Raw genomic sequence first — 12,290 nt, 5'->3', positions numbered from 1 at the left:
CGGGGAGAGAAAAGAGGTAGGATTTTATCTAAACTACTTTTTGCTGGAACAATTAACTCTTAATTGACTGACATCTCCTCCTTGCTATCTCTAGTGTCAGTTGACACTGAAACATCCGTTCCTCTAAGGCAACAGGGAATTCTTCATGACAGCTGTTTAATGTTCATGCTCCTTTTTTTTAACATTTCCTAAGCTTTTCTCTTCCACTGCTTAACAAGAACCTATAGACAGACACTGCCACAGCCATGATTTCTTACAACCATATGAGGTGATCCTTTTCAATTATGCCAGAGTGAATAAGGCTCACAAATCCCATGAACTTTTTCAGTTTACTGTTATCCCCAGTCACTCACGGCTTCTAAAACTTCTAGAGATCTCTAATAGAGGTTTACTCTCCACCAACTAACGCTCACTGCTTCTTCAGGCAGAGTATTTTAAACCTCTAACCCTGATCATCCAAAAATAACAGAACAATCATTTGCAAAGAAAACAAATTCACCTTCATCCCCAAACACTTATCAAGGTAGCAGAACAGAATCACGTTTGTTCCTTTGCTGTAAATTTAGAGTCATGTATGACAGGATGATTTTGCTCCACTTTTCTCAATCACCTGTTTTGATATAGAAACACAGTTTTAGTAACACCACCTCATAGCCAGTTCAGTACGACCAACCAAGACTGCAAAGGTTTTCACAAGTTTAGTGTTTTCCTGGGAGTACTATATGCTGGGTAAATATTTGCATCTCTTAAGAAAGAGTTTAGCTTTTTAATCTCTGCCCACAGTAAAACCTCTCCAATGCAAATTTTCACCTACAGCTGCATGAGAAAAATGAGTCAGAAGAACGAGATTTTCCTAACCATTTTCCTCTGAAGGGCAGCATGCTGGATTAGGCACAAACCAACCTCTCCCCCCTCCACCTTCAAACAGTCCTTTGTTGTCCACCTATTCCTTATTTCTGCTACTACCTTATAGGAACGAAACCTGTTCTGCAATCATGGATCTGAATGTTAGTGCTTCTAACAAATGACTATTTTGAACTTTCATTAAGCTCAGTTTCTTGAAGTTTAAGCTTGATCCTGACAGCAACCCAGCCCCTACATCTGCCACTCTTACAAAGATTTGTCTTATGCCTGAACACACTCTCTTGGAGCAATTTTCCTCCTACTTTCACTAATAGTCTTGCACATTCTAAGTATCTGCATGTGTCAGCACAAGGTCCATTCACTGTGACACAAACCTGAAGTTTTTTTCTTCCTCAGATCTGATCACAAATCCTGGTAGCCTGCTAGGAACCAACACATCCCCTCTGGTTCAGCAAGAGATACTCCAGAGTTAAGGAAATTTGAATGGTCTCCAAACAGGTGCAAAATCTTTTGTCTTTTCCTTCTTACTGAGCCAATTGTCTAGAACTTCAGCATTTCAGGGAGGGAAACTGATTGTTACTGCAGGGAAATATCAGTGGTTCTGGCAAGTGGTAGGGTATTGGGTTAAATTATTTTGTCCACTGATTATAGTTCAGCTCTTCTATTTTGTGCAGTGCATTTTCAGCATAATAGGTCCGTAATAGAACAGCTTCTCTCCACACTGACTACACGGGTTTAACTCATGGTTTGTATCTCTGAGATAATGAGTTCAAAAGTATTCTCACTTTTTTACTATATAGCCAGTGATGCAGCTGAAGAATCCTGCATTTACCAAGATAGCAGCAGCCACATATAAAACAGTTCCTCATAGTTAACTAACTGCAGAAAACCACTATGATTCGTTTCAGAAGACAACTGAAGTTATTTGTTCTCTCAAGAAACAAAGGCATTCCTCTCTCTGATGAAGTATTTAACCTCAGATCAAACTGACAGATAAGATTCTGATGTGAACAAAGATAAAAAAAGAACTGCTTGTAGATGAAGGGCATTTAAATATTTTGGGAGGTAAGCAGTATCTAAAGCCAGGCAGGTTTCACGGCATCACACAGTCCGGGATGGCTTGGATTTGAAAAAGCCATTTGCCAAACTCCAAATGCAAATCAAAACTAGACAACAGTCCATGCCATAAGACACAATGCTTAATAGTCGCTTCACTACCTCTGCATTCAGTGACTTTCAGGGGGATTAAGTTCACCAGAACTATCAGCAGATACAAATAATTCACTTGTGAGAAAATGTATGAGCAAGGGACTCAGCTTTCATTTACAGTTTCCAAGAACAGCATCCTTCTGAGCTGATTTGACAGACTTATTCACAACTAACGGCTGTATCGTAAGAACTTCCCACAGATAATGCCAATAGAGTTGAACCTCATTAAAGAATACTGGATTTTCCACCCTCCCTTGACACACAGGCTAAGCCCCCATCCAAATGAATGAAAGGAACAGATTTTTCCCCTCACAGCATTGCAAAGACTTTATTTTTGATTGTTCCAGCACTGGTTCAGTCAAGCCGGAACTTACTTTGATTCTTAGAAGCTAGTCAAATGAGTAAAACTATAAAGAAATGTGACTTCCCTGCTACCAGATCCTCACCCCCACCAAGGACTTGTATTCTGCCTTGCGACCAGGAGCAGTTTTGAGGGAGCACTGTAGTTGTTGCCCCAGGTAACAACCATCAAGTGACAGCAGGTACAAAAGCTCTGGGAGTAACCATGCTCTGACAGAACTGGTTCTGAGGCAGCATAAAACTTTCCAAACCTGCATTCAAGAAGGATGAAGGGAATGTTTGGGGACTGTGTAAATATGAGCGCACACACAGCGCAGTCTGCTGTGATTTCTCTCTTTCATGGGAAGCCTGACTAGTACTGGTCATACACAGTACAAGAGCCATATTGACACATCATGTTTTTGTCACTGTACTGTTCACAAGAACTGTTTAATAACCATGGTTATATATAAAAATATAACTTCTTGTTCCAAAGCCTCCTCTGCTTTTTAGTTGGGTTTGTGCTCATGATGCCACCTTCGCATTCGTGCATTTGTCCAGCAGATGGCAACAGCGATACAGACAGACTATTGTATTAGCAAATTCTTATCCTACACTCTGGAATGTGTGTGCAAACAGCACTATTTATTCTGCTTGAAGTGTCCCATTTCCCACTACACACTACTAAAATCTTGACAGGCAGCAACAGATACACAAGAGAAAGAACACTTCTGAATGTCTCAGTGTTCACACCTCTTCCGCAAATGAAGTCAATAGTGTTAATTATTAATACTGTTAATACAGTGCGTCTTTTCAGATTTGATTCAGACTGCATCAACAAAAACCAAACCCAAACCAGCATCCGTTCTTCAGTCATTCAGCAATACATGCAGAACTAGCAGAACCACAATATCAGTTCACATTTTATCTTCGACTGATGGGCAGTTTCACAGCAATCTAGCACTAATTCAGGTTACTTTCAGACAGCTGATGCCAATTCATATAATATCACTTGTGTGTTTGTTCTTCAGCTAAAATATCACGGAATGGTTTGGGTTGGAAGGGACCTTTGAAGCCCACCCAGTCCCCCGTGCCGCGCAGGGCACTGGTCATGCAGACTGGCCGTGTCAGACCCACATGCTCAAGGCCATCTCAAGTACTTCTCCAGCCTCATCTGATGGACCAGATATCTAAGCAAACAGGATTTTGCATGTCTGTGCACAACACTCTTTCATCAGATTACAAGGAAAAAGTGAGTCCATACATGCCAGAACATATTTGAAAAATAGAGGATTACCAAATTTGCCATATACCTCCTTGATTTTGGACTTTCCCAATGCTGCTGTAATAATGTTGAATCACATTGTACAGCAAAATTATGCAAAAGTTAATTGCATTCCACTCAGATTTCCTTTTTACATAGCAATCTTATTCCTCATCCACATACAGCCTACACAGAAAAGTGGAGCTCTTATTCCAGAAAAAGCAACAACTTTTGAAAACCCTCTCAACTGATGAAACAATGGGACCAAACAATCAATTGAGGATTTATTTAATTGCATGGGTTTATTCCAACTAGTGATTTAACTCTCTAGCTCCAACCATCCTTAAATATTCTTGCAGATATGTTCACCCAAATGAGAAAGCTGAAGTGTTACATTTGACAGCACAGGTTACTCAAGACAACAGCTCAGCAGTATTAACGATCACTTCTGTGTAGGTCTCTTAGCGTTTATTACAATAAAAAGGCAAAATAATATAAGAGCTGTTACTGCAGTCCACAGCATTTAAACTGACTCACACAAAGAGTTAAGGAGGGAGTTTAAGAACAAACTCAAGCGGGTGTTCTGCACAAGTGTGCAAAGGGATTCCTGAGCTGCAGACCAGCTTTTGTTCAGGTTCAGACCCACTCGCACTGGAATGCTGGAAGTGCTGCCCAGGCACAATCAAGACTTTCTCTCCCTCCAGCTATTTCTGCCATTTCTTTGCACTTTGCCCTACCTACGCCCACTGATAGAGCTTTATGGATAGAAGTATATAATAGACAATTCTTTTTCAGGAGGCAACAAATTAAGATACATTCTACAAATAAAAAGTTTCCTGAAAGCCAGTTTATATGATATAGCAATAATTGGAACATATTATCTTCTGTAGCGTCAGGAAACACACAAATGATGTCACACACCTATTAATATTTCACCTCTAAACTTCTGCACTATTCTTTTTCAAACCCCTTGCAAATCAATTGATGAGAAAGAGCTAGAAAAAAATAATCATTGGTGCAGTCTGCAGGTGAGAGGTAGGAAGCAATTTCTGTAAATATTTCTCTTTTTCTATTGGCACACCATAATAGTGTTGGGGCAAACTTCCTCAGAGTCCTGTGTTGAACACATGAAGTTCTGATTAAAATCTTGGGCTAAATCAACCAGCTCCTCCTCCTTCAGATCTCTCCTGTAGCACACATTCATCTGCCGCAGACATCAGTTACACAATTCCTCCTACCCAATCTCTAGTCAACACCTGATATGCAAAATCCTATCTGTAATCTCCAGAGCTTCCTAAGAGAAGAGCTGATTTTCCTCAGTGCAAGCTGTCAACGCTCAAAAAAAAAAAAAAAAAGAAAACCAGCTAACAATAGTTATTCTTTGAGCTCGGTATCTCTCAGCTCACTTCAGACAACATCATGGCACTGAGCCACAACCTGAGGCAGTATAAATCCTGCTCTCATCAGCTTCAAGACAGATTTTCCATAAGCACTTGAAAGAATCAAGGAAAAAAGTTGCAATCAGTTTTGACAGTCTTATCCTATGATACTAAGGTACATTTTAAAAATATGTGGCCCCAAAATGTTTTGCTTTGAGAAAGCGGTTGGGTTGCATCTATTTATTTCTATAAAGGCACCAATGTTATGATTCTTTGTTAGCAGATCATGGATGATATGCACATCATCTGTGGTTTCAAAAGCAGATAGGCATGTACCTCCAAATATGCTTACTCATCTTCGAAGACATCTTAAACTTCATGTACTTAACAAACCAACAAGTGAAACATTCCCTGCCATGAGACAGTCAGTGGAAGATCAGAACAGATTTTATGGGAAATGTACATACCCCACTTATGCCACAAGTCAGACAGTGATTCAGAGCCAGCTTCTTACAGATATAAACTTGTGCTGTTTGAAGGTCTGGTAAATAAGAGCACTCTTATGATGTCCTTCCAACCTGTGAGTTTTGCCATGTCCCCATTTTTTTGCTATACCATTATTATCTACAGCCACAAAAGGCACATTAGGTGAGGGTACTATTTGTATTTTTCCTTAACTTGGGAGTAGAAGTCAGTTTCCCCGTCTATTTAGGTGCATCTCAAAAATACTCCAGTCATTTAATTCAAGTATCAATGTCACCAGTTACATGAAAATTCGATGCCTATATCAGGTTTTTACAGTCTCACAGAGGCCACCAACAACTGGAACAGTTCAAACACAGGCCAGAGTAGTGACACTGTTTGCCGGTTTTGGTGTTGTGGGTTTTTTTGGTGTGTGTTCTTTGTTGTAGTTTTGGGGTTTTGGCTTGTTGTTTTCCTCTTTTTTCCCCCTCCTTTTTTTTATTTTAAATAAACTTCACCCACACTCTAGTCATCATACCAACTACACAGAAAAAAGGGACTGAGGAATATACAAGCACAATTCCCTCAAACAAATTTAAGGAACACCAGAGGCACCATACGAAATCTCAATAAAATAAAAGTAAATTTGGACCAAAAAGAAGTCTTTTCAATACCAAGCTATCAAATTAAAGGACGGTAACCTTTCACTTACCTACTGTGATGATGTTTGTGGAGAGGAAATGGAAACTGTTTCCATCCTGGAACATGAGTTCTCTTTGTGTCAAATCCCCTGCTACAGATTTTGGAGATACCAGAGCCATTTCAGGCTTTCAGAGCAGCCTAGCAACCGTGCTTGCTCCAAGTCAAAGTGTTTCAAAGATATCTGTAGAAAGATTCAGTCGAGTAATAGAACTGAGAAAAATCAAAAATTTCAGGATGTTGCTGGCTTCAGAAGTCACGGCAAGTGCCTTCTCTGGAATTCCACATTCAGGAGACTGTCCTGATTTAATCCTGCTGACACATATTCCATGCATCGAAGAACAGAATTTATAGTATCCATGCAGAGAAAGAACTACTGCTGAGCTCAGTCTTGATAGGATGATGTGATAGTCCTTCCCAGGAGCAAAATAGTTACAAGTATTCAGCACATCTTCCCAGGGCCTCTTGCATGTTGCAAACCTAGAGAAGACAATTTTTTATAAACAGTGGAAATTGCTTTAACTGTTCATTATATAATATTTACTACAGGAACATCGCTAGATGACATATAGGAACACGGGTAGATGACATACAATGGACTAAGCTCAGCAGTTGTTACCCCCGGATAGCTCCTCACACAACAGAAGGCACCGACTCATCTTTCCTTCACCCCAGTATTTTCTGTCATCATAGAAAACCATACTTTTGCCAGCAGCAACTTCTCCAGAAGCCAAACTGCTCATGCTGGGTTTAATTCTTACATATATATACACACACGATATACACACATACGCTTACCTCGATCATTTTATATAATAAGGGAACGTATCAGCTATATTCCCAAAGGACAGCTTTGAGAACTACCTGCTGTGATGTTGGCTTGTTCAGTTCTGTCTCCTGCCCTTTAAAGCTCTTTTCTCCTCTTACAGGCCATCAACTGTCTCCATACTATATCTCTTCCTCATTGCCTGGCACCCTCCTTCCCTTTTCTCACATCTCCTGCCCACTGGCTAAAGACAACTCACCTTGCCAAAACTTTTCGATAGATACCTTCCTCAGAGAAATAAGGTAAAAGAGAAAACTACCTTGTGCTGGTAACTGAATCCATGGGAGTCTCCTTCAGTTTGTAATTACAAGTTGAGCTCTGAAACGCTGCCCTAACATGTTTTGTTGTGAAAGCACAGATCCAGTTTGACATTATTTTAAAAGAGAGAGGGCAATGAGGCATCTCTAATTATTTACAGGAAGCAGAAATAGAGGGGAAGTTGAGACATTCGTAGCAAAAAATGACTAAGAGATGTCCCTGTTACAGCATCTGCCAGTTTGAAGCTGTACCTCTTCTTGTTTTTGGTCCCTCATTCAGCCTCTTTGGGAAGACATTTCCTCTCTACGACTACCTTTTCACCAAGCCTCACCTTCTCTATTCTCTACCTTGTCAAAATCTCCTCTGTTGAGAGGGAGCTTGTCAGTCAATGAAGTAATACCCATACGCAGAGCCAAACGTATAGCAACTTCATGTACAGGACAGTAGTGCTAGGCAATATTAATCATGTGGAAATCCAGTATAATTACAATCACTTGTTTCCACATTTAAATGGGAAATATCTCAACGGGTATCCTGTGGCTCTGAAATAATTTTTGGCATATCAGTGAGCGAAATTCATTTGGCAAAGAATACATTTATTATAAAGCACATCTAGAAATGCCAAAACTATGAACTTTGGACAGATTTAAATCAACTATGTCCACTGAAAAAGCCAAAACCGCACTCAACAGCATTTCTGGAGCTACTCTGTTGCATACTCTGGGCAAGCACTTTTACATTTGACAGGCACTCCCTTGCAGCAGGAGAGTTATCTGTCTGCTTTGGTCATCTGGGCAACCTCTCCTCCTAACCACAATTTTATAGCCACCAGCCACAAAGTGCCACTTCTGGTACACTCACATTAAGTGTTTAATCCCCAGATTAATCCAGGAAGCCACAGTTCATAGGACAGATGAAACGGTTTTAACATTGAGACAAGATCTATCCATTTCCTTTTCAGAAAGTTGAACTGGTTGGTAGTTATTTTTGCCAGACTCTCGCACCTCTTTGCTTTAGGGGTTTTTTGAGAGGTCATTTCCTTTGTAGAAAGTTCAATCACTGTGACTCATTATATACCAAATAACACATCCATGCGAGGAAGAGTTAATGGGTGCAGACGTTCATGCTGGTACATACTGGCATCATTTCAGTGAAAGCAGATGAGCTGCAATACTTTACATTGTATGAGGATGTGGCTCACTGAATATTTTACTATCTTGAGTCATGTTGAATTCACATTCTTTATTCTTTTTTTCTGATCTGAAAGTGAAGATATTGTGACTCAGCCGATCTCTAAATGTCTGCTGTTTTAACGAAAAATATGTTCTTCCTTCACTCAGTCCCACCTCTTAGAGGTTCTGTACAGGTCCTCAGACTTCTCTCTCTTCCCCTCCCTTCTCTCCAGCATACCTGTGAGGTTCCGTATTCCCTTAAAAAACAGGACTTAAAACCTTAGAGACAGGATAGATATCACCTACAGACAAAAAATCTGCATATACCATTAACAATCCTTCAGTGATTTTTATATCACTATCATATTTAAAGTTTAACGCCAAAAGACCTGCTTTTGTGTTCAGGGAGGTATTGTGTAGCACCCTCCAGAACTCAGACGAGCTCTGATATCCTTCCAGAACAGATACGCTGATAGTGTGGATGAAACATAAAAACAGCAAGCCATCACTTAAACCTGAATAGTTTGATCAGGAAGCAGATCAATAATATATTAAATATTATATTACTATTAAAACATTTGAATCTGAGACTTGGGGTTTGCTTTTAAACTCTACTGTGGTTCAGTACCACATGCTGTTCATTTTAAAGAATGCAACTCCATTCACCGGGCAATTCCATTTGAGATAACTTGCACGCCCGGGCATGTTTCCTCACATCCAAAGCAACTGGAAAATGAGAGAAGTCTGCTGCAGTGCTATGGAACAGGGGGTAAGCCCACACCTTAGGGTGTGATACAACATTCTTTTTCCCAGGGGACAGAGCACTCACAGAGCAAACTGGCATGTGATACAGAGTTCTATGGCAAACAATTCAGTTAAAAAATAAGGGGGAGCACAGGAAAGTCACTAAAGAAAAGAGGGCATCAGAGTATCTGTCTGGCAGCCTGATGCATTCACTTTACACCCAGAATGCAGTCATCCCACTTAAAAGGAACACTTAACATTTGTCAGCTTTTCTTCACCTGCCGCTTACAGCTTGAACTAGAACTGCACATGCAGGAGAGCCCTGCATTTTCGCTGAATGATGTAACTGAATTTTCCTTATGCAAGTAAAGAGACTTATTATTTAATACAAATAATTTATTTCAGGCTTATATTGTCCGTGACACTTTAGCATTTACTTTCCAAAAGAAAACTTGAAAGTTGCAACTATTTCTATAGATGGGGATAGACTTGTTTGTTATCACCTTTCCTATTTATCCAGAGTTGTCAAAAACTCTCTCAGTTTCATAATCATAACGTGGTGCTAGCCAGTTCCCAGACCTACCTGAAATGACAATGGGAACACAGCACACAGCAGCCTCTTGCTTCTTAAGAACATTTGCATTTCTTATTAGCAAGAGTGAATTGGAAACTTTTAGTAGAAGAGCAAAGGGAACTAATTAAGCAAGGCTCTAGATCTCACCCAATAGCTTGGCTCAGAAGCACTTTGAAAGTTTCATACTATAGACCATGAAAAACCAAAAGCCTCAGAGAAGGCACAGGGAGAGGAGGATCTTGTTCGGAGGCAGATGGGAAGTTGCTGCTGGAAAATCTTCCACTGCACATGGGAATTTGTGAGTCATACTGGAGAGGAGACACAGATTGTGGGCTCTGATGCCATTCGTAATCAAGAAATCTATAACACCAATAACATTAATTATCTCAATTCTGTTAGTAGTCTTGGTCACTCTACACCAACCTTATTCCAGCCATCTTTCAAAACAGGCTGTATTTTTTTTTTCCCAAACATGCAAACTAATTTCTTAAATTAATGAAACTCCTTCCCCATTAGCTGGAAGGGGCCTGGGAACCACCCAATCCATCCTCATTTTGTCCGAAAGCAGGGACATACACAAACACTAAGTCACGGACTTGCTACAAGGCAGCAAGTCTCTAGGACCCAATCCAATAAATGTTGAAGTACAGCTCTGCTTTGGTCTCCACCTTATCATGGACTTTGGTCCTGTGTTAGTCAATAAATAACATTACTTCAATAACCTCACCTCGTTCAGAACCTGTGTAAACTCACAGGATCAGAAGACATAGGATGGGTCACTTTATACAGTAGGAGACAAAAACAGCTGTTAAGTTATTTAACAAAGGGTGATCCAAAACCAAAATCATAAACTGCAATCTCACTACCCAAGGTGCATAGCACCAAGTCCACTAAGTGGTTTTTAAGTGTGAACAAAAACCACACACACCCCTCTGCCCCCCAAATCCACACAGAGGCCAGGTCTAAGCAGGCATTGTGATAACTGGTAAACCCCGTCTTTACCAAAGACTCGCCCCAAAGCCAGCAGAGTTCATCCAAGTCTTTCTGGCCACTTCAGCCCTCTGACAACCTGTCCCCAGTGTTGCCCACAGCCAGCCACCGCCATACTATCCAATGCGGTCATATCCTCGACACATCAAATCAGGTAAAATATATTGCATTCTATTCTTGCAGCACATAACCAATACCAGCACACAACACGCCCCGAAGGTCTCTGGCTTTCACTGTCTCCTCTGCAGGCTCAATAGCTGCTGCTGGGCACTCCAATAGCACGCCTCCGTTCTTTCCTCAGGCTCCATTCCTCCCTCTCTCTTTTTTATTTTCCTCAGGTGAAGATAACACGAATTACATGTTTTCAGTTAAAGGCAGAGAAAACTTACAGAAAGTATGTTCCAGCATCTAAGGGCACTAGGAGATCTGGAATGACAAGCTGGGAGGGGGGCACGTTGAAGGGGAGAAGAGGCACAGAGGAGTTTCTTTTAAGTTATTTTATAGTAACTAGTCCTGCAAGGAGAGATACAAAAAGACATCCTTTTAACATCAGATTCAACAGAAAAAGTGGTATCACAAGTTTCTGCATAATGGCCGTTGGCAAACAAGACCTGGAGGGGATGGGAACAGCGTCGTTTTTGCAGCACTTTCACTCTCCCAGGAACGTTAACATGTAAAGCTCCTTCACCTTCCCACATGATTTCCCTTTTAATTTCTGAGGCAACTCAGATCTCCCTGACAACTATTAAGATGTCAGAAGATTCTCCAGGAGCCATTCCTTAATTAAATGGAAACAAGCGTGGCTGTGACATGCAACAAAGAAATGCAGGGCCAGATCACAATCAGGTATACAAAAGCAATCTCTCAAGTTGCGTGTTGTATTTCTGACTCAAATGGATCTCAGAGCTTCACTCAGCCAATGCTTTCAGGTCCATGGACGTAGAGAAACTGCACTTCTAAAATTATTTCAGTGCTTATTTTAACATTTACCTCATGCTTGCTTGAAATCCAACCTCAGATAGATCAAACAGTGAGCTCTTTAACAAAAGAGAGCCAAAGGCCTGCAGGATAGCTTCAAGCAGCTAGAGGTTTAGCAGCAAAATCCTGACATTGTTAAGCCATTATGCCTCCTGCAGAATAACAGAAACCAAGATTCTCAAAATGCCAAAACATCAGAACTGCTTGTTTTGATGTCTCCACTCGAAATTTCTATCAATACTGCAGAGCCTTACACACGGTCTGCCAGACAGTAACGTAGAGAAAAACAACAGGAAGGGAAGTCAGAGCTTCGCCTAAGCATGTGTGAAGATTTGTCACAGCCTGCAGCTTTACAGGTGCCTGTTTGATGACTTTACTGGGTATTGGCGTGTGCTGAAGTCAAGTCGCTTAAAGTCTATTGTGGGAAGAAGCGGGTCATTTTATAGATAGCTAATGCAGAACTGAGATCTTGGTGCATGACAAATGTATTGCAGTAAATTCAGATGAGCCTTAGTAACTGAGACACTGTCTT

General features: G+C 40.7%; 1 protein-coding gene across 1 annotated transcript in view; it reads right to left on the bottom strand.

Moving 5' to 3' along the window:
• The window catches only part of PLCH2 (phospholipase C eta 2), a 50,766-nt gene extending 44,255 nt beyond the window's left edge, over positions 1-6,511 (bottom strand). The window contains exon 1 of the mRNA XM_065649838.1: positions 6,230-6,511. Coding sequence (XP_065505910.1) covers positions 6,230-6,338 — 109 coding nt within the window. The 5' untranslated portion in view covers positions 6,339-6,511. The remainder of the gene's footprint in view (positions 1-6,229) is intronic.
• Positions 6,512-12,290: the final 5,779 nt, after the last annotated feature.

This window comes from Caloenas nicobarica, chromosome 22 (genome assembly GCF_036013445.1).
Source record: "Caloenas nicobarica isolate bCalNic1 chromosome 22, bCalNic1.hap1, whole genome shotgun sequence".
NCBI lineage: Eukaryota > Metazoa > Chordata > Aves > Columbiformes > Columbidae > Caloenas > Caloenas nicobarica.
Note: the sequence above shows the minus strand (reverse complement) of the source record. Positions and strands in the feature narration are given on the sequence as shown.